Genomic DNA, 27,324 nt, shown 5'->3' on the forward strand with positions numbered 1-27,324 from the left:
ATTAACATCACAACATCAGTTTATTTATTAACAGCTCAACATCAGTTTATTTAGTAACACCTCAACATCAGTTTATTTATTAACACTACAACATCAGTTTATTTATTAACATCACAACATCAGTTTATTTAGTAACACACATTAGTTTATTTATTAACACCACAACATCAGTTTATTTATTAACACACAACATCAGTTTATTTATTAACACCACAACATCAGTTTATTTATTAACACACAACATCAGTTTATTTATTAACATCACAACATCAGTTTATTTAGTAACACACATTAGTTTATTTATTAACACCACAACATCAGTTTATTTATTAACACACAACATCAGTTTATTTATTAAAACCACAACATCAGTTTATTTATTAACACACAACATCAGTTTATTTATTAACATCACAACATCAGTTTATTTAGTAACACACATTAGTTTATTTATTAACACCACAACATCAGTTTATTTATTAACACACAACATCAGTTCATTAATGAACATCACAACATCAGTTTATTTATTAACACACAACATTAGTTTATTTATTAACATCACAACATCAGTTTATTTATTAACACCACAACATCAGTTTATTTATTAACACACAACATTAGTTTATTTATTAACATCACAACATCAGTTTATTGATTAACACACCTTAGTTTATTTATTAACATCAGTTTATTTATTAACACCACAACATCAGTTCATTTATTAACATCACAACATCAGTTTATTTATTAACATCACAACATCAGTTTATTGATTAACACACATTAGTTTATTTATTAACATCAGTTTATTTATTAACACCACAACATCAGTTTATTTATTAACACCTCAACATCAGTTTATTTATTAACACCACAGCATCAGTTTATTTATTAACATCACAACATCAGTTCATTTATTAACACACATCAGTTTATTTATTAACATCACAACATCAGTTTATTTATTAACACACATTAGTTGATTTATTAACATCAGTTTATTTATTAACACCTCAACATCAGTTTATTTATTAACACCATCACGTTGCTCTTCATCAGTGTTCTTCATAAATGAATTGCATCGGGAGCTTTAAGTGTGAATAATTTACTTCTGCTCGTTCCTCAACATCGTTCCAGCTCCTGATTTTGCATCATATTGGTGGAGTTTTTTTTCTTCACTTTGACATTTAAATAATGATGAAATATCAAATAGTTTTGAGTTAATCCATAATTCCAATGCATCACCTTGCATACCTTAAAAACTGAGACTGTTGAGGGTCTCAGCCGTTGGTGCTGATTTTATTAGCGCTGCAGATGCTTACCAAATTAATAAAAAAGTTTTCCACACCTACATGAACTGCGCCGACATCCACAAAAAAAGCTTCAATATGTGGTTCCTCTAGAAATAGTTCCTTTTTCACATGCTTTTGTATTGTTTATGATTCTGCTTGCAGCCTCTGATGATGATCACCTGTTTCTGTCTTTATGGTGGCTTTAGTCTGAACTCTGTTGTCTCTACTGTTGTCCCTCCAGCGGATCCTGGCCTCTCGCTGGATACAGACGGTCTGGCTGAAGCTCAGAGTGGAGCAGCTCCCACAGCTGAAGGTAAGATGTGTTTTAGCACGTGTTGTCACCTGCTGGAAATACTGTTGGGTTGAGGCGAGAGGCGGAGCCTGGGTCGAGCGTGCAGGAGGCGTGATGCAAACATCACCTGACAGTTAGCTGCTCCGTTACTTCACTGTAAAGTCTGTTTAATGTCCGGTCATCTGTAAAAGCAGCTTTCAGCATTCAAATGGCCGACGAATCGTGTTACTTTATCACTCGCTCACTGCTGTTGTGGCCCAGACAAACATCTGGATTTTTGTTGTTTGTTTAATCCATACATGTAGAGAGAGTTAGGGGGAGCTACATGCTGGAACTGTTCTTTCATTACCATTGGCTGGGTGGAGTTACTCTGCACCGTTTCCTGGAGTCTTCACATTTCACTTTGGTTGCCACTATTGTGCTCCTGAGTCAATCGTTGGTTAGCATACTTTTGTACATTGGACAGAGCCAGATTCACTGTCAGGGGACATCTGATGACTGTAGCTACAGAACAACCAGACTCACACTCTCCCCCTCTGAACTGCATGAAAATGTAGATATTTCTACTCCACTGTGTAATATGATTTTATTTTTTTATAAGTTTTGTTTTCAAACCAGTGGTAGTACCATTATCAAAAATGTGTTAAAGCTATCCAGCTCTGTAGTTGACTAATGTTCCCCTTAATGCCACAAAGGCAGCTGCACCACAGACTGGATATAAAAGTGTTTGTAGCTTCCGGGTCTGTAAAATGGTTCCGATGCAGAAGTGTCTTCAGCTGCAATACCAGCGAGTGCCACTAGAGGTCGGCTCCAAAAAGCCTCCGGCTCCATAGACTCCCATTCAACTTCTCTCATCAAATCCAAAGTGAATAAAATGTGTCCATCAGTTATCTCGGTGTTGTTAGCTAAAGTCACTCCTTCTTATTAGTTTTCTGGAGGTCCATCTGAAAATAATCCCTCATTCATTAGAAAAGAAGATTCAAGAAGACCTGTTTTTGGGGGCGTGTCTGTTTGATTGACAGGCCTGTGGTGCAGTCAGGTTACAGCTATCGGTGGGCGGGACGTAGTATCGTCAGGTTTCCGATCAGATCGGTCAGATCCACCGCTGGCTCCTCCCCCAGCTCGTCCTAATATGGTCACTTCCTGCTCCAAACAAGCAAAGATGGTGACGGAATCTGAACTGGAGGCTTCATAACGTTCACAAACCAACAATGACATCACTGATGGTTGATGGCCTCACTGATGGTTGATGGTTGGTTTCTCCTTGTGTTCAGCTGTGGTCGTCTGTCCGTCTTCGTCCCTCTGTCCGTCCCTCTGCTACCTGGCCTCCTCACCCTCCTCACCCTCCAATCACCTCTGTCGGTCTCTATTCCCCCAGTTCTGATTCCCTCTTGGTCAGTTCGTTGTGTTCAGTTTGTGTCTGCCCTGCGTTCTGTGTTTCCCGTTTGTTTCCTGGTGTCCTGCTCCAGATTCCCGCCGGTTTCCCTCTAAGAATATAGTCTGTTTCTCCTGAAGTTAATTCGTACCTCCTGCATCCGTTTGTTTGGTTTTCTTTTGTTGAAAACTTTTAAGCCTTCTTGAACAGCTCCAGTTTGGTTTGCTTTCTGTCACGGTCCTGCTCTTTTGAAATCATATTAATCTTTAGTTTTCCTGAGCCGTGTGCCTTGCGTTTCGGGTTCGACCTTCTCCTGAATCAGAACACCAGGTGGACTTCAGCAGCTGCCTTGGACCTGTTCAACCAAATGTCTTCATTGGTGAAGTTCGGTTCACTGTGACTCATTTTGGCTTGCATTTCCTGGGAGGTTGTTTCTTGAACAATTGAGCCGGTGGTCTGAGTGGACTGGGCTTTGGAAGCTTTGAGTCAGCTCAGAGAGAAATGTGCTCTTCATTACGTCTATCTCACGGGGATAAGACGAATCAATCAGCCTTGATATGAGACAGCCGGGCCTCCAGTACCTTCAGTCACTGAGCAGTTTGGATTTTTACCAGGAATGAAGATGTCTGAATCAGCGCAGCCTGCATGAAGACGTGCTGCTTTCACCTCTGAGTAGTGTGTTGATTCACAACCATACTGGCATAATGTGGGTTTAAGGTTCTGATCTGGACCAGCCCTTTTTGTTTGCACTTTTAACTGGGTCTATGAAGATGACCCACGCTGATGGTGTAGATCAGGGGTGTCAAACATACGGCCCGCGGGCCAGATCCGGCCCGCCAGGGGGTCCAGCTCGGCCCGCCGGATGACTTTGCTAAGTGTGAAAATTACAGAAAGACATAAATTGCATTTCTATGAGAATATGGAGGTTTATGAGTACAAATTTTTTGTTATTTTTTTTTTTTAATCGATCCAGTAATTGCTTCAAAAACAGCGTAAATGCGACGTCTGCTCCGGAGGCAGCCGCGCTTGCTGCTCGATTTGTGACGCGTTTGACGTCAACCGCGAGAGCCGGGCAGATAAACAATCGGCTGATGTCTGAGTTTTTGGTCTTTATGTTTCTAGTTTATTGTAGAAAGACCTTAAAATAGGGTTTATCATCCAAAAACCTTCACCAATGATTTAAACAAAGAGAAATATTGTTGTTATGTATGCGTTATTATGCTATGATTTTACTGGTCTGGCCCACTTGAGATCAAAGTGGGCAGTATGTGGCCCCTTAACTAAAATGAGTTTGACACCCCTGGTGTAGATCATAGTCTGGATATAAAAGAGTTCGTAGCTTCCAGGCCTCCATAGACTCCCCCATGGCTCCTCCCCCAGCTCGTCCAAATATGGTCACTTCCTGCTCCAAACCGCTCTGAACTAGCAAAGATGGTGACGGACAGAATCTGAACTGGAGGATTCATAACGTTCACAAACCAACGATGACATCACTGATGGATGATGACATCACTGATGGTTGCTGCTCGGTGTGACCTGAAGCTCTACACTTGATTTGCATAATGACTTGAGGGGGTGGAGCTTGATGAGTTTGATGAAGACGTTTATACAGCTGATGTAAAGAACTAATACTGATTATAAATATGATGCAAAGGGAAGAAACAGGTCAGCTGTACGAGGCATGAAAAGCTGAAGATGATGGCAGCAGTATTGGATGGGAATCTGAGTGTTTTGCAGGATTTTAATGTTTGAAAAGGGGAACGGAGTGATGTGTTCATGTCGTAATGACTCAGGCCTTCGTGTTTGTTTCGAGTCCTTTAACCGCTGATGTGTGTCAGCTGGTTCCTTTCCTCTACCTGCCCTTCATGTCCACACTCACTCAGAGAGTTTCAGCGCTCAGATGAAGGCTGAAGACTTTTTAATTAAAGCGCTGCGTGGTGACATCATCACTCCGCGGTGCCACGATGAGAAGTTGGCCACACATATCTGTTTTTCCATGACGCGAACAGGCTGCTGTTCCAGATGCCGATGGTACAAAGCGCCACGGGACTCCTGAGTGCACGCGTGTGTGTGTGTGTGTGTGTGTGTGTGTGTGTGTGTGTGTGTGTGTGTGTTTATATCGGTGTCTCTGCAGCCCGACCGGTCCTTCTATTCCCTTATACAGTAATCTGCAGGGATCCTCCAGGAGGAGTGTACATGTGTCACCGCAGGACTTTAGTTCTGCTGGAAAATCAAACAGTCTGCTGTTTAATTTGGTGAGTTGCAGATCTGTTTGACAGCAAGTCTCTTATTAATGGACCATTAGCTCCTCTTTCACATAAATGAGTAATGAGTTATATGTTTGAATGGTGATGAGTCAGATGTCAGCTGGGAGGTCGGTGGAGTTATAGTTGTGTAATAGAAGTGATGACCGTGATATCTATGGCTTCAGGACAGACTGTCCTCACAGTTATTTACAAGTGAACAGATCAGATTTGGTGTGTCCAGACATCACCAACCTATCTGCATGGGTTGCCGTGGTAACAATGTACGCCGGTGACGCGGCTTTCTAACATGGAGGTGTCAGCAGACAGTTCATTTCAGCTTCTGTCCGTAGTACGCTTCCTTTTAATTCTTCTTCTTCTTCTTTTTGTGGGCGGAGCTTCTGTCTCTGCAGCTCAGTCGATGTGACCAATCTCCCGCTACAGAGGATTATTGGTCAGAACATCCAGAGTATTTAATTATTGTTTTTATCCTCTGTGTTTTTCTTTACTTTCCTGAATTTTAATAATTGATTCTTATAACGTTTTTATTGTTGCAATTTGAATTTCTTCAGTTCATTTAATCTATATTCTTACAAGTTTGACCTTATTTCTTGTTTTGTTTGGCTCTTTGCTTTTGTGTGTGTGTGTGTGTGTGTGTGTGTGTGTGTGTGTGTGTGTGTGTGTGTGTGTGTGTGTGTGTATGTGTGTGTGTGTGTATGTTGCTCCGATGTGAAGCACTTTGGGCTGCAGGCTTTATAAATAAAGTTGAGTTGAGAGTATCACGCTGACCTGCAGACTGCAGAATACGACCGGATGTAGTAGAACATCCTGGTACTTTGTGGCGTCCTACGTTGAACATATTGAGACATAATAAATATTTTTCTGGCGTACTAAATAGTTTGGATATTCATGATGTTATCACTGAAGTCAGCAGAGCGTCCGGACAGAGACAAATTTCTGGATCCAATCTGGATATGACAGGAATGGGATTTGGGATGGCAGACTGAACATAACCTCGTTGTTGATCATATTAAATACATGAAGATGTTTAGTTGCTACATGGCCAGCAGTTAGAAGCAGGTATGAACCGAACTGTGAGCTGCTCTCTCCCCTCTGATTATCATCAGTCTAAATAAAAGGAAATAACAGGCGGTCTGGATCAGCAGCTGTTGAGCAGCCAGGATCTTCTGAGAGAGGAAACTGGAACGAGGACGCTCTGTCGGGCCTGCTGACGCCTCGGTCCCTGTTTACATCTTTCTTTCTCTTTCTGTGGTTACGCAGGCCGTTCATCCAGCTTCGCTTCATCTGCAGTCGGCCGCTCTCCCATCCTGCCTCTCACTGCACAAATAAACACTGGAGGGAGAGCAGGCGTTGGTAGTGGAGGGAAAGAAAGTGGGTCGCTCAGTGTGCTGGTCTCAAACTCTTGAAGTAAAATGATTTCTTTCTCTAGTTTTATATATATATATTTATCCTTGTTGAGATTATAACCCAAATAAAGGGTATGAATAGAGACGATGCTGCTGCGTCTCCCTGCTGGGCAGAAGCCCAAACGGATCCCGGTGGTACTTTGTTGTCCCGTTCCTCAGGAGGTCTCCATGGTTACCGGCTGAAGATGCCTCAACTTTTACGGTCCAGCACAAGCAACAATTAAAAGGGACACAGACGGTAATAAAGGACTTTCAGGGAGTACCAAGCTGTGCCGTCCTGAAGATGAATGAAACAGAAGCCCGTGGATCAGTCGGCATTTCATTTAATATGATGACTCTGTTCTGACCCACTCGCGTGTTTTCCAGGTTTTCTGAGGACATAAAGGCTCCGGTCCAATCCCAACTCCTCTTCTTAGACCCGCCCCTCCGGTTAGCGTGTGCTGGTGTCGGGTCGGGTGTCCCGTTTCTTTTAGGGATGGAGGTTCAGTGACCCTCCAACCAGAGAGGTAGAAGAATGTTTTGCTGAAACTGAAGCAACACGTGAAAAATGGTCTATAAAATAAATATAGATATTTTTCAAGAATATTTTTGTAATCAAAAAGTGCAGCTTTGGGATAATAAATCTAATTCTGATTCAAACGGGTTGAATGAAGTCTTTTGGTTTGAGCATTAATAGTAAATTCTCTGAGATGCACTATTTTGTCATCCTACTGTAAATTTCCATAAATTAAATAATCAAATTTCTGAGACTTACAAACTTATTAATAATTTACTTTGGAGTATTGCGGCTACTGTTGACGCAAGGAGTGGTGTCCCATTTTCTTAGTTTAATATGTTAAGCCCCGCCCCTTCCCTCCGTTCTGAAGGGCCACTAGAGGGCACTCCTAAACGCTCTTAAAGACAACAGTCGGCAGTCCCAACACATCTGTTGTTCATTTTAGAATCTAAAATCTAATAAGGAGTGACCTTTAGCTAACAACACCGAGATAACTGATGGAGACATTTTATTCACTTTGGATTTGATGAGAGAAGTTGAATGGGAGTCTATGGAGCCGGAGGCTTTTTGGAGCCGACCTCTAGTGGCACTCGCTGGTATTGCAGCTGAAGACACTTCTGCATCGGAACCATTTTTCAGACCTGAAGCTACGAACACTTTTATATCCAGTTTATGATTCGGACACAGAAGGAAGTTAGGTGGCACATTACCGTGGCAACCACACATCAGAAGAAAGCACGTTAAGACGAGTTCAGAGCCACTTAGATTGACTTTGAAGTCATATGTTTACTCCTTCACACCACAGCAGCTACTTACTTAACTCTAACCCTTGTTGTTTACCTTTCCCCCTGAGATGGATCATTAGCACAGTTACAGGCTGTTTTACACCCACACGAATATGATTGGAAGTTGCTAAAGAATGAGCTAATCATGTTGAAGCATGAATGGAGCAGCTGAGCTGCTCTTCTCCCCACTTTACCTTTCCTTTAACCTTTCACCCTTCTGTGTTTCACCTCTTCCAGGTTACTTCTTGGAGTTCCAGGAGCCGGTCAACAACATCACCCACTTCCAGGGCCAGACGGCCACGCTGCACTGCAAAGTGACAGGAAACCCTCGACCGTCCATCCGCTGGCTGAAGAACGACGCCCCGGTGGTCCAGGAGCAGGGACGCATCACCATCCGCAAGACGGAGGCGGGATCCAAGCTGCGCATCCAGGACCTGGACACCACAGACACGGGCTACTATCAGTGTGTCGCCTCCAACTCACTGAAGGTCATCTCCGCCACCGGCGTCCTTTATGTCAAACTGGGTGAGCTTCACATTTATCACCACACAGTCTCAGAGGAACCAGAGGCTCTCAGACAGCTTGTAAAAACTCTCATTGATGATGATGATGATGATGATGATGATGAAGGTCGCTGCTTAATATGCATTCTTGTTTATTTCTGTTTAATTTTGTGTTTACAGGACAGATGCCGACACACGGTCCAGATGAACCGTAAGTGTAACACCGTCTGTGCATTTGTGTGTTTGTCATAAATCAAAGGAGTCAAAATTTAAGACATTCTCATCATTTGATAATTTGTAGATTAACATATTTTTTGATGACATTTTAACATTTTAGCATCGTGTCATGTGTTCAAACCAAACCGGTCCAGCTAGCCTCCTCTAGGATTGTAAGTGCGTGACTATCCGTGGTGTTACGGTACGGGTGCTCGGAGCGACCAAAAAGGACCAAGAGAGACCCGACTTCACCAACTGGGTCATTTAATAGAACTAGAACAAGTAGAAACTACATTATATTACATGTTATATGAAACTCTAGTCTAATTCTATTTTCCCGTTGAGGAGGTGGAGAGATATTTCTAGTGATGAACAGGGTGTGATGTCATGATGATTTGTTCCAGATGTTCAGTTGACCAATCAGATCTCTGGGGGCGGAGCTACTGGTTGTATGATGTGTTGCTTTGTGTGTTGTCATGGACAACAGATACGTGCTACCAATGTGAAACTCTTGATAACACTTTGCTCTGTGTGGACTGGGCTCATTTTGTTTGTGTTTATGTAGTTTGACCAGCTGGTGATGTACCATGTGACAAACACACACTACATGCATGACAAAGAGAAGCATCAGGAAATTAAAAGGATCAAACACTGCAAAGGCACTCTTAGTAGGTTTTGAGAGTGATTTAAAAACAATGTGGAGCGCCTCATTGTGAACTCGTCACAGAGGAGACCCAAATGCAGAATAAACTGAAGCAAACAAAGGGTCTATTGTCTCAGCTGGAGGTGAGTGGTGCCTGTAGAGAGGAACGGACCGGCTGATCTGAAATGTCCACAATTGGTCTCAAAAGTTATCAGTAAAATCTGAGAATCGGTTCTAATTTTAGCGTGAAGAAGAATCTGAAACAGGATTGATGAGCTCTCATTTTTGTTTGGGTGAGGAGGGTTGCTGCTGCATCTCACGTCAGAGCTCTTGATTGTGTTTGAATGAGTTACAATAATCTAGAGATGAAATAAAAGCTTGTGTGACAGTTTGTTCAAGCAGTGGGCCCAAATGTTTTCGAGGTGTCAGCATTTTGTGAGTAAGCGGGGATCATGATGACCTCATCAGTACTCGGCTGCAGGAACCTGTGGGTCATTCAGTTTGTTGGGTTCAGAGGGACTGATGCATGTTGGCAGTGTTAGAAGTGTCTGCTCAAAGCTCAGGTGGGCATGCAAAGACATGTCAGCCAGCAGTCATACCTCCAGCTCTCTGACTGACTATTAGAGATGGTGGCGAGTGTTTGTTATGCAGGACTGAGTGATGCGGGCAGCCGGACCGGCAGCTTCTCTTGTGGCTTTGACTCACTGGGATGAAGCTCAGATCAGATTCCTCCCCCAACAGTCAGACACCAGCCGGTGGTTTGGACAGGCCGGCTGTGAGCGCTGATTCATGTCCTCAGTCAGACCGCCTCCTCCAGGTACCTCAAACATATGGCTCCTTTATGGTCTTCTATCCGTGTGGGGGGGGGGGGTGTTGTTGTTGTTCTGGGAGGCACTGAGAAGATAGAAGGACTTTACATTTGAATATGTACTGTATTTATGTTTATCTTTATATTTAATCAAAAGAGACACGTTACTTTGTTCCAGATAACCCAGATTAAACATGGTTTAAACCTGGATTAAACATGGTTTAAATCCAGATTATACATGGTTTAAACCCAGATTAAATACGGTTTAAACCTAGATTAAATATGGTTTAAACATGGTTTAAACCCAGATTAAACATGGTTTAAACCTCAGATTAAATACGGTTTAAACCTAGATTAAATATGGTTTAAACCTCAGATTAAATATGGTTTAAACCTAGATTAAATATGGTTTAAACCTAGATTAAATACGATTTAAACCTAGATTAAACATGGTTTAAACCTCAGATTAAATATGGTTTAAACCTAGATTAAATATGGTTTAAACCTAGATTAAATACGGTTTAAACCTAGATTAAATATGGTGTAACCTAGATTAAACATGGTTTAAACCTAGATTAAATATGGTTTAAACATGGTTTAGACCTCTCATTAAATATAGTTTAAACCTAGATTAAACATGGTTTAAACCCAGTTTAAACATGGTTTAAACATGGTTTAAACCCAGATTAAACATGGTTTAAACCTAGATTAAATATGGTTTAAACCTAGATTAAACATGGTTTAACCTAGATTAAACATGGTTTAAACCTATATTAAATATGGTTTAAACCTACGTTAAATATGGTTTAAACCTCAGATTAAATATGGTTTAAACCTAGATTAAATGTTTTGAACCTAGATTAAACATGGTTTAAACCTACGTTAAATACAGTTTAACCTAGATTAAATATGGTTTAAACCTAGATTAAATATGTTTTGAACCTAGATTAAATGTTTTGAACCTAGATTAAACATGGTTTAAACCTACGTTAAATAGTTTAACCTAGATTAAACATGGTTTAAAGGTAGATTAAACATGGTTTAAACCTCAGATTAAATATGGTTTCAACCTCAGATTAAATATGGTTTAAGCCTATATTAAATATGGTTTAAACGCAGATTAAACATGGTTTAAAGATAGATTAAACATTGTTTAAACCTCAGATTAAATATGGTTTAAACCTAGATTAAACATGGTTTAAACCCAGATTAAACATATATTCAATTATATTTTATGTACAAAAGCTACCTGTTACATCTGATAACGGAATTATTCACAGCTCTTTTAGAATGCCATTATATCACGTGTTAAATGTCTCAGAGTTCATTCTGTTCATGGAAAGTTTTTATAACAAAAGCACCATGTTGCTGTCGTCCCATCGGTGCACAGAATGACATGGAGAGAAGAGTTGGTGAAGAGCTGCTGAGAACAGAGCGCATGTTAATACTGATGCAGTTTAATTATAGAGTGCAAACACGGTGATTTATGATGTTCCTCCACAGAGGGACTCAAACAAGGAGAAGAAGTATGAAGCTGTATGAGCTCTGCCTCAGTTGGTTGGACTCCCAGCGGTCGGTCGGCCTCTGGACGACTGCATGTCATTAAAGCACAGCAGCCGACAGCTAATGTCTACCAACCGTTAGTTTCCAACGCAGTGCTGTTCATCTTCCCTATTAAATGACATTATTATTATTATTATTATTATTATTGTCTTATCTATGAAGAAAGATGGTCGTCTCTCCTGCTGATGCTCATCTCACTGACTTTGAGCTGAGAAATGACAAACTGACGAGAGAAAATTAAGAAAGAATTGGCAAGACAACTGTTTTTTGCAAAAATAATGAAATTACAATTATGCAGATTAAAGAGTCATGTTCTAGTTATTCTTATATTTTATTTGATAATTAAAATGTTCTGCAAACTGTGTGAAGTTTTAATGGAATGTAATTTCACACAACATAAAGGTTTATTTTTGGCCCACGGCCTCAGAGAGTTTGTCCTTTTTTAAATTAAGATTTATTTATATGTTGGAGGAACATCTTTCCACCTACTTTCTAGAGTTGACTGATCAAAGCTGATAAAGGAGTTGGAAACCTTCTTGTATTAATAGTACATATAACCCTATGCTGGATCAAAAGCACTTTGAACCAGAACCGGCTGAATGAAAGTTCTGTTGTTAAGAGCAGAATTAAATGGACAACAGGAGTCGTTGTGAGTATTTGTTCAGCAGCAGAATGAGATCATCGGTGTGATTGTGGGTTTGTTGAAGGAGCAGCTCATCACTCTGAGCAGTTTTATGTCGGAGAGCGTGCAAACCTACATTACCCCCACCCCCCCCCCCCCCCCCACCCCGGACTCAGCCTATTTATGTTGTGGATAAAGACGTAAATCTGGCCCGGGACACTAAACCCAGCACAAACAGAACATGTGAATGACCCGAGCAAAGAGCCCGGTTAGAAAACACTTTCAGATCCGTCGGTTTAACCAGAACAACTTCCTGTACAGAACAGAGCTGAGCCAGCAGCCCAGAGAGACGCCAGGTCTTCTGAGGAGGGGCTGGCTGGCTGGCTGGCTGGCTGGCTGGCTGGCTGGCTGGCTGGCTGTGTGTGTGTGTGTGTGTGTGTGTGTGTGTGTGTGTGTGTGTGTATTTCTGTTGTTTGTGTATTTGTGTGTTTGTTTGTTGTCACCAGTCATATCCATGTTCATATCTCCAGCGGTGAACTCGTGTTTTAGCAGTTTTGATAAATGAACTGTAACAGTGAAGTGTTGAAGGTCAGCTGACCGGTTCTCGTGTCTCACTGTTTTGGTGAGAGGCTGTAGCTCAGTCGGTAGAGTGGGTTGCACACTAATCGGAAGGTCGGTAGTTCAATCCCCAGCTCCTCCTGTCCACATGCCTAAGTGTCCTTGAGCCACTGAACCCTAAAATTGCTCCCGATGTCGTACCATCGATGTGTTGTAAGTCGCTTTGGATAAAAGCGTCAGCTAGATGTAATGTGTGACGAGGTTTGGTCTGGAGACCCCGGAGTGGATCCTGATGGGGGTCAGGTTGTGTTCAGGACCTGTAGCAGGAAGTCATGTTGTCACCATCAAACATGTGTGAGTGAAACACAGATTCATTCATGAGTCCACATGAAGCTGTCTGTGATTCAGATGGTGAACGTCATCATGTTTTCACCACATCAGAGATTACATACTGTTATGTAACTTTTATCACATGTCAGCATCAGACCCACATACATGAAACATGTTATTTACTGTAGTTAGTGTGTAACAACGAGATGCTGCAGTGATCTGCTGTGTAATCGGTCCGTGCAGGATTTCACTGAAGTCTTCTGTGATTGTTGCGATCAAAAATGTTTGATTTGTGGTGGATTTCTTCCAAAAATGCCGATGTAATTTGTGGAGTTTAAGTGAGTTTTTTGCGTATAATTGCGTGAATTAAAAAAATTGCACTACCTGATAAAGAAATAAATGTGTAATCACTTCCTGTGATTATAATCATGCTGCACGTCACAGAAATATTTTAGCACTAATCTTTTTTTATGTATTTATTGAACTGAGAGAACGGTGGAGATAAAAGTTCCTAAAAGCTCCTCCGTGAACAGAGTTTTATTTGGTGATGAAAACAGGAGCAGAGACTTTCTGCTTGGAAATGAGGAGATATTGTTGTTGTTAATAAAGTCAGTTTTGTTTGTAAAGATTTAGTTTATGATGTTAATAGAGATAAAAGTTACTAAAAAACGACATAAAAGTGACGCAGCTTTCCAGAACATCCTGTTCCCAGATGGTTTGGTCCTCTGACTGCAGCTCCGTGACTCTCCAGTCAGCTGACTCCGTCTCATCCTGGTCAACATGTCGGCGTTGTTAAAGTGTGGCGTGTTTTTTCTCAGCAGGTCGCGTGATAAAGGTTTCTGCCAGCCGTACCGAGGCATCGCCTGCGCTCGATTCATCGGGAACCAGAGCATCTACGTGGAGTCTCTGCAGATGCAGGGCGAGAGCGAGAACCGCATCACAGGTGAGGACGCGGGTCACTAACGGAGGGTCGTTCTGACTCAGCGCCTCAGAAACAGCTTCACGTACGTCCCTCCTCTTCCTCCCTTCCAGCTGCCTTCACCATGATCGGCACCTCCACCCACCTGTCGGATCAGTGCTCCCGCTTCGCCATCCCCTCCTTCTGCTACTACGTCTTCCCGCTGTGTGACGAGGGCTCCAGGGGCCCCCGCCGGCGCCAGCTCTGCCGGGATGAGTGCGAGGCCCTGGAGAACGACCTGTGCCACTCCGAGTACTCCATCGCCCGCTCCAACCCCATGATCCTCATGCAGCTGGAGCTCCCACGCTGCCACCTGCTGCCGCGGCCCGGAACAACGGACGCCGCGTCCTGCATGAGGATCGGAGTGCCGGCAGATAAACTGGGTTCATGTAGGTGGACGTGGTGTCACGCACACATCGATAGAGAACACTGAACACTGTGATGGTTAGAGAGAAGGAAACATCACAGACGTCTCCAACACACAAACACTGAGACCTCAGACACAAAGGGATTTTAAACCGGATCAGAACCAAAGTGAATTTGTTACCTGAACCAGCAGCAGGAGTCTGGATGGGAGACTGGGTCTCTGGGTCCTCAGGGTCTCTGTCTCTGTGTCTCTGGGTACTCGGGGTCTCTGTGTCCCTGCGTCCCAGAACCACATCCCAAACGTGATGCAGTTCCTAAATGCAGCGTTTCAGTGTCAGTAAACAAAACCGGTAAAATGTGTTTTCTATATTGTCCTGTGATGAACTGACCACCTGGCAGCTGGGTTAGGCTCCGCCCCCTGTCACCCTGCACTGGATAAAGTGGGAATAAATGGAGGGATAGTTTGTTTTGAACATAGAGCTGAACTTTAACCGATTACCTCCGACGAGACATTTGTGTTTTCAGATTGGAGCAGATCAGAATCTAATAATTATTTTCATTTCATTCATCTACTGGAGATCCGTTGTTCCACTTTTTTGCCATTAATACACTTTTAATTGAAGTTTATTGAAGAGATGTATTTTGTAGAAGATGAAGGAAAAACATACTGAGAAGTCTGCCGGGTTGTTTGGTTCTGGTCTGGTGAGGTCAGGTGTCCAAAAAAAAACAAAAAAAAACATTTAAGAAAATAATACAACGTGCTAAGAATATTATACAATACTTACTAAATATCAAACATGTGAACAGCCACTAGATGGCAGTAAAGGTTAATGTTGACAGACCACAGAATGACAGCAGAGAGCAGATAGCAGTCATCCTGTTGGACACAGTGTTTATGGAGTCGTGGAGCAGAACCAGAACCACCGTAACATCCCCACAGACCCCCGACGGGTCGACTCCGAGCCTCGGTGGAGTCACCTCCTGGTAGAACTGTTCTGTTCTGGACGTCTCCGTACTGACCTCGGACCTCCTGCTCCACAGATTCCCCCGCCGACCACAGCTGCTACAACGGAAGCGGGGCGGAGTACCGGGGCACCGTCAGCGTCACCAGATCGGGTCAGCACTGCCAGCCGTGGAGCGCTCAGTACCCTCACAGCCACCACCTGCCCCAGGACTACCCCGAGCTGTGGGGCAGCCACAACTTCTGTCGGAACCCCGGAGGACAGATGCAGGCGCCGTGGTGCTTCACCCTGGACCCCCAGGTCCGGGTGGACCTCTGTGACATCCAGCCCTGCAGTAAGTACCGCCGACACCTTGAAACATTTCCACCAAACTTCCAACCAGCCCGTCAGCTGGATGAACTCCTGCAGAGGATTTAAAGATGCTGAACGATGTCCTGGAACCGATGGCATTGCGGTGCCGTGTCGCCCCTCAGCGAGGTCTCGGCGGGGGCCACGGCCTTTCTGTGCTTCCTGACACCAACATGCATGTCGGGTTGATCAGTGATTCTAACTTGCCTGTGGGTGTGAATGAGAGCGAGGAGGTCTGTCTGTCTGTCTGTCTGTCTGTCTGTCTGTCTGTCTGATGGACTCCAGCTGTTCCGGTGAAGTAAATGATGGACGAATGGACATTAAATAGCTGCTAATGTCTCTGGACAGCTGATGTATCGCAGCTCAGTCAGAAGCAGTTTTATGGATCACCAGACACAGACTGTTTGTTATTAATGCACTTTTATTCATTTATGTTGTTGTATTGATGCCTGTTTGTCCTCCAGTGAGGAAGAGCTTCACCTCTGAACTTCCTCAGCTCCTCAGAGCATCTTCGTTCTTTCTCACTCTGACCGTGTCTCTTTGTTTGACTTCTGATTCGTAGATATCAACGTGTCTGTAGGTTTTCTGGTGATTCTTTGATTTGCTAACTGATGTGTCTCTTAATGTGGTGATGTTGTTCTCAGCTGACTGACGTCTCCCTCTGAGCTGCGTCGTTAACCTGCCGTTACCTCACGTTTGTCCAGAGCCTCCAGTGAACCCCAGGAAGGAGATCCTGTTCATCCTCATCCCTGCCATCGCCATCCCTCTGGTCATCGCCTGCCTCTTCTCCTTGGTGTGCACGTGTCGCAATAAGCAGAAGGATTCGACCGACACGCCGCCTCGCTGCCAGCTCAGCGGCTCCCCCAGCCAGGACGTGGAGCTGACCCTCCTCAACCAGCAGAAGCACCAGGTAACACCGGCCACAGAAATAACGCAGAATAAATGAGCGGAGATTTGCACCATAAACTGGAATAATAAAGACTTTTGACCTTGTCGTAAACGCAGAGTTATAATAATGCAGGTTTCACCTCCAGATACCTCGAACTTCAGTTCACAACGATGCAATCAGTGTATCTGTGGTCTGTAGTGCACTTCAGGATGTCTGACACTTCAGCTGCCCCTCAGTTCACTGGTCACGCACCTGCAAGCACGCGCTCGGGGTGAATTACTGTAAATGAAACAGGGTGAATCTACTGTGATTCAAATAGTAGATATAAACTCCTGTGTGTTGTTTGGATGTTTGACAAACCTTAAATGTTTTGCATCTGTTTCCCAAACTCCAACGTCCGTCTGCAGCAGAGCCGCAGCAGGACGGCAGGTTGAGTGTTTAACTGTTGGTTCTGCTTCCTTTGCGGCTGCAGGCCAAGCTGCGGGAGATCAACATGTCGGCGGTGCGATTTATGGAGGAGCTCGGCGAGGACCGCTTCGGCAAGGTCTACAAGGGCCACCTGTACGGCACCGCCCCCGGCGAGCAGACGCAGGTGGTGGCCATCAAGACGCTGAAGGACAAAGTGGACGTGGCGCTCTGCGAGGAGTTTCGCCACGAGGCCATGCTGCGCTTTCACCTGCAGCACCAGAACGTGGTGTGTCTGCTGGGCGTCGTCACCAAAGAGCAGCCGATGAGCATGATCTTCACCTACTCCGGCCTCGGAGACCTGCACGAGTACCTGGTGATGCGCTCGCCCAACTCGGACGTCGGCAGCTCGGACGACGACAAGACGGTGAAGTCCACGCTGGAGCAGGCCGACTTCCTGCACGTCATCACCCAGATCGCTGCCGGGATGGAGTACCTGTCCAGCCACCAGGTCGTCCACAAAGACCTGGCTGCTCGGAACATCCTGGTCTCAGACAAGCTCACCGTCCGGATCCTGGACCTGGGTCTGTTCAGGGACGTGTACTCGGCCGATTACTACAACCTCATGGGGACGAGCCCTTTCCCGATCCGCTGGATGTCCCCGGAGGCGATCATGTACGGGAAGTTCTCCACCGACTCCGACCTCTGGTCCTACGGCGTGCTGCTGTGGGAGACGTTCAGCTACGGCCTCCAGCCGTACTGCGGCTACTCCAACCAGGACGTGATCGAGATGGTGCGCGGCCACCAGCTGCTGCCGTGTCCCGACGACTGCCCCGCCTGGATTTACACGCTGATGCTGGAGTGCTGGAGCGAGTTCCCGGCGAGGAGGCCTCGCTTCAAGGACGTCCACGCCCGCCTGCGCTCCTGGGAGAACCTCTCCAATTACAACAGCTCCGCTCAGACGTCCGGCACCAGCAACACCACGCAGACCAGCTCCCTCAGCACCAGCCCGGTCAGCAGCATCAGCATGAGCACGGCCAACGCGTCGCGCTACACCAGCCCCAAGAAGAGCTCGCCCTTCCACCAGCCGCAGTTCCTGCCCATGAAGGGTGCGATGCATCGGCCGATGGTTCCCCCGCAGCTCTACATCCCCGTCAACGGCTACCACCCCATGCCGGCGTACCCGTACCTGCAGAACTTTTACCCCATGCAGATCCCCATGGCGATGCCCCACCAGCAGATGCACCACCCGCCGCAAATAGTTCCCAAAGCCGGCTCTCACCACAGCGGCAGCGGATCCACGTCGACGGGCTACGTCACCACCGCCCCGTCCAACACGTCCGCCACGGAGCGAGCGGCTCTGCTGCACGACGACTCCAAGACCACCGAGGACGACACGGCCGACAGGGCGTCCCACGAGGAGCCGCACCACAACCGGGACTTGTCGGTGCCTGAAACGGAGTTGCTAGGCGACGGCGAGGCTCCTCAGCCCGGCGAGCTGGTGATCGACTTGTCCGACACATAAGCGGAGCTGAAATATTGCGAGAACCGTCCGGCAGCAGTTTACAGAGACTGAATGTTTTAATGTCGGATGAACTTCAGCGTGTTCGTGTTTGTTCCTGTCGGACCTCCGGGTCACGTGAACGGTGGATTTCCTCCGTCGACCTCCTTTTTATAACGTCTCCAATCAGAAGAGTTTTATGTTTTCGCCGTTGCTGTGCAACACAAGACTTTTTCTTAACTTTTGAGAAGTCCCTCGCAGGTTTCATTACTTCGACTTTTCGCCTTCTCCACTTTTACCAGCTGTTATTTTGAAGCTGTTACCAGCTGTTATTTTGAAGCCCCGCCTCCTACCTATGATGTCATACACCTGTGTACAAGTGCCTCGACCTACGACCCATCAGCCTGTTGGTGTTCTTCAGACAGAGCCGAGCCTGACGTGTTGCCAACCCAGAAGTGAATTAAGGTTTGTGTTGTGTTTATGTGCAGCTCTCGAACTCCTTTATGACAATTTTCATGCAGTTTTTTTGAGATTTTAATTCTGTGGTTTGTGAAAGCTGCGGTCACAGAACAGTAAATGTACGATGAACAGAAACGTTGTTGTGAAACTCACTCAGATGTATGTTGGATCTGACCTTCATCCATCAGAACAGAGAATCTGAAGTTTGTATTTTCAGGCCGATGACGAAGCTTTTATTCTACATGATATATTTTCCATGAAGTCGGTACTTTGAAGACCCAGTTGTACAGATTTGTAATTTAAGTCCTTTGTTTTTTAGCATTTTTCTTTGTTCATAGTGTTTCTTTAGTGGTACAGATTTTTTATGTCCTTTTTCACCACCACCAGTTTTTTCTTACCATATATTGGAGTATCAAATAAAGTCATATGAGTAAAACTGTGTGTTTCCCTGTGAGAAGAACATCGTGTCATTAAACACGTAGAGAGTTTAATGTGCAGTCGTTCCACTAAAAAACATACTTTGTAGTGACCAAATTAATAAAATAATGGAAATGATCTGCTGTCCACCAACAAACACTTTAAATTTAATTTCAACACTTTACTCACTCACTTTATTGTCCAAAGAGGAAGTGACGTCCCCCGAGAACCTCGCAGGTGAGTTCTGGAGCTCCACGGGTGACATCGGGGCCCAAAACATCCCGATTCTTCAGCCACTCTTACAAAGACATCTCGTTAAATTCACCACGTGAATCCGGAGCCCTGCTGACCAATCAGGGAATTAAATCTGGGCTCATTTCAGGATGACTCGGTTTGTTGTAACTGATGTTGTTTGTCCGACAGTGACACATTCAGACAGGTGAACTTCTCAGGAACACAGTTTTGTTATAATACAATTGCAATAAGAACAGTACAACAGTAAGGAACATAAAAAATAACAATACATTGTAAGGCTAGTGGGCACATACAAAAATATATGAAGTATATTTATACAAAAATCATCAAACTAGTGCAGGCTGGAAGTTTTTTTTTATAGATTTTTGCTTTAGTGTTGAGTTGAGTGAATATATTGCTTGAACTCTAAAATTTGGCTTCTTACCTGTAAATGTACACTCACGGAAATGAAATTTGACCATTTTCATAATAACAATATAATAATAACATTTATTATGTACAGTGTTTTTCTGTTCATTCAGGAGCCCTAACCATACATTTTCCCGAAATAAAGTAATTCTTTCATCCATATTTTCAGTAATGAAGGTTTTTACACAGGTTTTGCCAGAAAGTCTTCACAAATGGGCCAAGAAATAAATGCACGAGTTGTCAGGAACTCCGTTGAACTGAGGCTCCGGGCTGCGGCAGCCATTTTACATCTGAACCTGCAGGTACTTGAACTCCCAGCAGCTGCACAACAGCGGCCCCTACAGGTGGCGAGCGGTACTGACGCCCATAGTCCCCCAACGCCACGCAGTACTTCTGGACTACATGGATGAAACGTGCTGCAAAGAAACTCTTTCATTCATTGGTATTTGTTTTATAATGTCTCATATTCATCTCTGTTATTCCTGCAGGTTTTTGTTTTTTTTGTGTGTGTGCGGGAGATGATCTTATTTGCTCCTTCTATCAGGTTTTATACAAATTCATTAAATCTTGTAAATATTTGAAGCTAGAATTTATTTTATTTTAATAATTAATTCCTTGTAATGAAGTATTTCTAACTTTAGTTGAATAAATATCTAAATATCCTCTAAATATCTGTATAGGATTATAAAGTGTGTGCAGGTGTCATTTAGAAAAATATATATTATTAGTAGAGCTGTTGCGGAAGTATAAGGGCGATATGTTAATCATATTACGTTAATTTTGGCGGGTAAATTTCAGTCTATCAGTGTGACAGGATTTTAATGATCAGATTATGAAGCAATCTGATTGGCCGTTGATGTTCCTGCAGACTTCCACTGGAGGTCACTGTTTTCTCTGGAGGTCAAACCTCGTTTAGAGAGGTGCTCGTGAAGTGACGGCATGAACATAAAACACGTGGAAGATGTTGTTTTCACAAAATATTCGTGGGATGGACTTTTTAAAAAAGAATTAATAAATCAAAGTTTATTCTGACTGACAGAAGTCAGCTGCAGAGAGGAGAAATAAAGAAAAGGATGGTTTATTAGAGGAGGACTTCCATCGATTTATGTGATTTTTAAAGGGGTAATATCAAATTGATTATAAAGTTTTGATTTTTCAAACGATAGCTATATTATCACGAGACAGTGGACATTTAGAAGCACTATGTTGTGAGATAAATGCAGCCGAGCCTCCAGACTTGTGAATAAAAAGATAAAAGATGTCGATCAGCTGCAGCTCAACATCAACGTGTTTATTTGAAACACCGCGAGGGATAAAAACGGGATTTAGTGATAAAGTCACGCAGATATTTAGTTTAGACTTCCGGTCGGAGCTGAAGTGCTTCCGGTGAGGCCCAAAGTGTGGTACCGGGAGAACTTCTCTGCGGGACAGAGTTTGGACCTCACGGAAAACCGGATCCACCGACAGGACTTGAACGCAGCACACGAACTCGCGGTGACGACATGTTTTTTTTTGGGGAGAATCAAGTCTCCGCTGGAGCGAACGGTCATTGGCTAAAGTTAGAACATGCCGCGCGTCCTGATTGGCTGCAGCCGCTGTCACTCATCTCAGTCTGCCAATACATTTAAGAGGTGACCTACTAACACAGATCCATGAGTCACAGGCACCTTGAGAGGAGCAGCAGGAGGAGAGGCGGACGGCAGCGGAGGAACTACTTTGTACGGAGCCGATGGACGAACTGCACCGCTGCTCTGTGACCGGTGCGCGCGGGAACACCGGAGCAGAGCCCCGGACCAGGTGCTAGATCAGGTACGATCCGGATGGGACACCCGCTTTCAGGGTCCCGTCGGCTAACCTCTCTGTTTTAAACGGTTAGATCACGGCGTGACGTAACTCGAGCCCGACGTCCGGTGTCTCTGGATCGGCTCTCGGTGTGTCGGTGTGTGCGGACGGGACCGGGGGGGCGGCTCGCTCCTCCCGGTAGAACAGCTCGGAGTGTGGGGTCGGTGTCACGACGTCATGTACCGGAGTGAAGGGCCACATTGTGTTACACGGTGTCACCGTGACCCGGTTCAGAGAACACGCAGCACAGACGGCTGTTGTTACCGAACGGCAAACATTGCATAATGTCTGCTGGCACCGGGGAGGGAGCGGGGGGAAGGGGAGGTGTTATTGTGTAACCCGGACACAATGAAGGAATCCGGGACGGCAGTGTGATGACGGCCCGCCGCCTCGGTTCTGTCCGGTCCCCCGTACACCGAGCCGCCTCCCCGCCCGTACACACCGGGCTCATGTTGCGGTAATATTACCGGCGGTATGACCACGTGCGGTCCAGATTTAGACTCTATGTCATGTTGGCTCGTTAGAAAAGACAAAAGGGAGCGATGGTCCCGTCAGAGGAGACAAAGAGCGGAGACCCGGTCCCGGAGGGGCCACAGATCCCGGTCCCGGAGGGGCCACAGATCCCGGTCCCGGAGGGGCCACAGATCCCGGTCCCGGGTCTTCATGTTCGAGGCAGCGGGCTGGACATCAGTCTGCAGGACACCTATTGATCATGTCTCCTCCGGGACAGGGACAGACGGGGGACATGCGTTAGGGGGCCTCTGACCCCACCCTGACCGGGCCGACATGTTGGAGCAGCGGTCCCGGTGACCGGTAGCAGACACCGGCTGCTGTCAGGCAGCCACGTGTTCTCCTACAGCTGGAGTCCTTTGTTTCTTCTCTGGATCTACGGCAGCCCGCAGGTCCAAACCAGGTCCACTGCACTGCCCCAGAACCGAACCCGAGGGGGAGGGGCGGGGGGTATTAATGGGGTGATAATGAGTTTATTAAAGTGTTTTACATGATGGAGATCAGTGGGAAACATAGACTGTATAAAAAAAAACCATATAATCACAGACTGTATAAAAGATTCATAGACTGTATAAAACCACAGATTATAATTATTGCTCATATCATCATATTTATTGTTTTAGATGAATCAGTTTCTCAGAGCTTCAGAAAGTGTTTTTTTGTTTTTTTACTGTTTCTTTACAGATATTAAAATAAATTGGATAAATGAATAAAAGGAGCTCCATCTGTTTTATAGTTTGAAAGGAGCATCATGTGGTGTTTGGGAACAAAGCAGCGTTGGACGATGCGGTCCTTGAACGTTACTCTGCGTGGTTTCAGTAAACCGTTTCTGTGTCTCTGACTCGTCTCCAGAAAGATGACCGATGCTTTGGCCACATTTCACAACGATAACTGAGGAAATGTTGACGTCTTATTAAACGTAGAGATGCAGACCGGCATCCTGCAGCACTTCACATATCAGTCAGTACATCATGTGACCGACGCTGACCTTTGACCTCTCCCTCGTCCCCCACAGCTCCAGCTTCAGCTCCAGGATGAAGTCGGTGTTGCAGTGATGACGACGGTCTCCGGTTAAAGACGTCAGAGCAGGCCGACGGTAGCAAACAGCGACAGCATGCAGTCCATCAAGCGGGAGGGTTCGGGGGAGGGGGAGGGGGAGGAGGCCCTGGTGCTGGCCGTGGCCCTGCAGGGGGCCAACGGAGACCTCACGGGCCACAAAGTCTCAGCAAATCCTTTCAAGGCTAAATCGTCCTGTCGCAGGAAACGGGAGTTCATCCCGGACGAGAAGAAGGACACTCATTACTGGGAGCGGCGGCGCAAGAACAACGAGGCGGCCAAGCGCTCGCGGGAGAAGCGCCGCATCAACGACATGGTGCTGGAGAACAAGCTGATGGCGCTCGGAGAGGAGAACGCCGCCCTCAAGGCCGAGCTGCTGGCGCTGAAGCTGAAGTTCGGCCTGCTGAGCTCGGCGGCGTACGCGCAGGAAATCCAGAGGTTATCCAGCTCCGCCCCCCTCAGCCTCTACCAGGAGTTCGTTCCTCCCGACGGCGGCGGGCGGGGCGCCACCAGCAGAGACCTGGAGCCTCTCCGCCTCCGCAGCAGCTGCATATCGGTCATCAAGCATTCGCCTCACCTGCCTGAGACGTGCGCCGCGACCACCCGCAGGACCGGCGAGGTGAAGCAGGAGCCGGCCGAGGCCGGCGGCTTCGCCCGGGAGCGGATCAGCCCCTACGAGCTGTACCGGCACTGCCTGGCCGGCCCGCTGGCGGCCGTCTACTCCCGGCCCGCCGCCTTCCTGCAGATCACCAGGTCGTCCAGTAACTCCCCCCGCAGCTCCGAGGACGGAGCCGTGAGCAAGTCCTCCGACGGGGAGGACGAGCAGCAGGTCCCGAAGGGCCCGACGCGGTCTGTGGCCGACCCCCGGAGCGTCATCGTCTCCACGCACAAAGTGCCCGACGCCAGCGCCTCAGCTTTGCCCCATAAACTACGGATCAAATCTAGAACCATCCGAATCAAAGTGGAGGCCGTCGACCCCGACTACGAGTCCTCGGGGAAGTCCTCTCCCCCCGCCGGCGGCTCGGAGGAGCGCTACCAGAGAACTCAGGACTCCTCCGACTACCTGCAGGCCTCCCGCTGCCCTCTGTCGCTGCAGCTCACCGACATGCAGGACTGGAGCCGGCGGGCGGAGCCGTGGCGGCGGAGCAGCATTGTGACAGGCTGCAGGAGAAGCCCCGCCTCCAACCCAACCACGCAGGGTGGAGAACAGTCCTCCTATGCACACTCACAGGCCGAGGACCTGGATCTGAACCAGCGCCCCCCCACCCCGTCTTTGAAAAGACTCCTCAGCACAGAGCCTGGATCGGTGAGAGAGTCGATCAAAAGCCCCGCCGTCCACCAGGGGGCGTCGTCACACGGCTGCTCCACCGAATAAACTCTCCCCACCTACGCTTTTATATTCACTCTATCTGCTGTTTGGATTCAAAACATTTTCAAATGAACTCTGCACTGCCACGGTCTCAAAGCGTTCTGCAGACACACGCTGACTTCAGCTGAGGAGGGCGGAGCCACCTGCTGAATGTCCGACACACACTGAGCGCTCTATGACATCATCACCGCTTCATTCACTCACCTGCTCATCTCAGACAGCGACCCTGCGTTCCAGTATCCACACTGGTTAGTGTGCCAGAAAAAGATTTAGTGTGTATATATAGTATATTAACTGTAGGGTGCCAAAACTACCAGGATGTTCTGACCCACAATCCTCTGCAGCGGGAGATACGTAACATCCATTGAGCTGCAGAGACAGTTGGTGGCCTGATGCTCCGCCCACAAAATGAAGAAGGAGGAGAAGCATTAAAAGGAAGTCGTTCCAGATCGCATCCTTTTTCTTTTTACTCACACTGACAGATACGACCAAGAAGGTCAAAGTTCAAGACGCATTTTTACGAAGAAGTATTACGTCCCAGTTGTACGCATACTACATGCAACAGTACGTACTAAAAGTAAACATAAATAGTATGAGATTCAGAACGCAGGGTCACACTTTGACATTATTTGAACCTCTGTTAAGTTGCTGTTAATGTAACTGAACAATCCTCATCAATCAAACTGTTTGAAGCTTTTAATGTGAAAAATCCAGGGAGGAAGTGTTTGATTGACAGCAGCTTGATCGGGGATTAAAAAAAAAAAGTGGAGGAGACTGGAAAAAATGGTGGGGGGGGGGTGTCACAGGGTCACATGACCGAGCAGGTGAAGCCCCCCCGCCATGTCCGGGGCAGTCTGGCCATTATCTGCCTTAAAGCTGGAAGTCCTGCTGTTTCTGTATCCATGTGTATGTTGGTGTGGTGACGGAGGAATATTTGGTCCTGCTTTTATTTTTAGGATGATTTCATTTGATTTTGATTTACTAACATATCCTGGAGATGTAAAAACATGAAATCTGTTAACAGACAAACATGAGATTTTACAATGAATGAATGAATGAATGAATATTTACTTGAGGTTTTTCTTTATTTGTTTTCCTACAACTGCTGTCACATGCTGTAGCTCTTTTCAGGAAAGTTTCTAGGAATCTCTTGAGAGTTCCCGGCCCTGTAAATCACAGCGTTTCTGCTCTGCTGCAAAAACACTGAACTTTACTGCAACTTTAAAACCGGCTCTGCTGCATTCACTGGTTCATCCGCATTGCTTCTATTGTTTTTTTTGAACAGTTTTGTTTGGACCGAGACGTTGCAGGGCGCTGGTTAAACTGAGACGTGTGTTTGACAGCTGTGACTTCCATCTGATGGTTCTGAAACTCCACCTGGACACATATTTTATCCCATTTAATCTGTGGATAGTTAACATTTCTACTGTCAGAAAAAAGTCTCCACAGCAGTCAGCCTTATTTCTGTCTTGTATGTCAGCAGTCATCAAATGGCTCATTAATTAATTATTCTGGGGTGGTTTTAAAAAAACAAAACAAAAACAAAACACCTCCTGACCTCTGCAGTCAATACAAAATGCTGACTTTAATAAACACTTGTTTATATCACATCTAATAATGCAGCTCATTTCAAATGAATACTGTGTGCATTGTTTGTCATAGTTGGGAAAATACTGATGATAATGACAGTGAAGATGATGGTAGTGATGATGATGATGATGGTGTGATGATGATAAGTCCCTTTGCCCCGCAGCCTTGAGATTTCGTTGTAATGGTGAGTTATTGTTTACAATAAATGTCCCGTCACTGAAACATGTTTGTTTTTTTGTAGTTTTTCTTTTTTATATCAAAACACACAAACACCTTCCACAAAAAAAAATAAGTTTGTGTCCAATAACTGGAGTTTAAAGGTGTCATTTCCATCTTGTAATACTGCATCATACAACAGAGGGCGGCAGTGAGTCACTAGTTTCCTTCCAGTATCCATACTATTTAGTATGTTCCAGTATCCATACTATTATACTATTTAGTATGTTCCAGTATCCATACTATCATACTATTTAGTATGTTCCAGTACCCATACTATTATACTGTTTAGTATGTTCCAGTATCCACTCTATCATACTATTTAGTATGTTCCAGTATCCATACTATTATACTATTTAGTATGTTCCAGTATCCATACTATCACACTATTTAGTATGTTCCAGTATCCACTCTATCATACTATTTAGTATGTTCCAGTATCCATACTATTATACTATTTAGTATGTTCCACTATCCATACTATCACACTATTTAGTATGTTCCAGTATCCATACTATCACACTATTTAGTATGTTCCAGTATCCATACTATCATACTATTTAATATGTTCCAGTATCCATACTATCATATTATTTAGTATGTTCCAGTATCCATAC

General features: G+C 45.4%; 2 protein-coding genes across 4 annotated transcripts in view; both read left to right on the forward strand.

Moving 5' to 3' along the window:
- Nucleotides 1-19,469, forward strand: part of ror2 (receptor tyrosine kinase-like orphan receptor 2) — a 40,714-nt gene extending 21,245 nt beyond the window's left edge. The window contains exons 2-9 of one of the 2 annotated variants that reach the window (XM_069169064.1): nt 1,537-1,608; nt 8,151-8,438; nt 8,597-8,627; nt 13,975-14,099; nt 14,189-14,503; nt 15,522-15,776; nt 16,495-16,700; nt 17,152-19,469. In XM_069169064.1, the coding sequence (XP_069025165.1) occupies nt 1,537-1,608; nt 8,151-8,438; nt 8,597-8,627; nt 13,975-14,099; nt 14,189-14,503; nt 15,522-15,776; nt 16,495-16,700; nt 17,152-18,609 (2,750 nt within the window). In that variant the 3' untranslated portion in view covers nt 18,610-19,469. The remainder of the gene's footprint in view (nt 1-1,536; nt 1,609-8,150; nt 8,439-8,596; nt 8,628-13,974; nt 14,100-14,188; nt 14,504-15,521; nt 15,777-16,494; nt 16,701-17,151) is intronic. The other variant, XM_069169065.1, reaches the window with a different exon arrangement.
- Nucleotides 19,470-21,694: 2,225 nt separating this feature from the next.
- nfil3 (nuclear factor, interleukin 3 regulated) lies at nt 21,695-26,717 on the forward strand. Of its 2 annotated transcripts, none has more exons than XM_069168998.1 (2): nt 21,695-21,933; nt 23,492-26,717. In XM_069168998.1, the coding sequence occupies exon 2, from the start codon at nt 23,591-23,593 to the stop codon at nt 24,905-24,907; it is 1,317 nt and encodes a 438-aa protein (XP_069025099.1). In that variant the 5' UTR covers nt 21,695-21,933; nt 23,492-23,590; the 3' UTR covers nt 24,908-26,717. The 2 variants fall into 2 exon arrangements, with proteins under 2 accessions (XP_069025099.1, XP_069025100.1); XM_069168999.1 differs by lacking the exon at nt 21,695-21,933 and adding an exon at nt 22,304-22,868.
- Nucleotides 26,718-27,324: the final 607 nt, after the last annotated feature.

This window comes from Embiotoca jacksoni, unplaced genomic scaffold, assembly GCF_022577435.1.
Source record: "Embiotoca jacksoni isolate LCO1_2020_lvr unplaced genomic scaffold, fEmbJac1.0.p SCAF_42, whole genome shotgun sequence".
In the NCBI taxonomy this organism is placed as follows: domain Eukaryota; kingdom Metazoa; phylum Chordata; class Actinopteri; family Embiotocidae; genus Embiotoca; species Embiotoca jacksoni.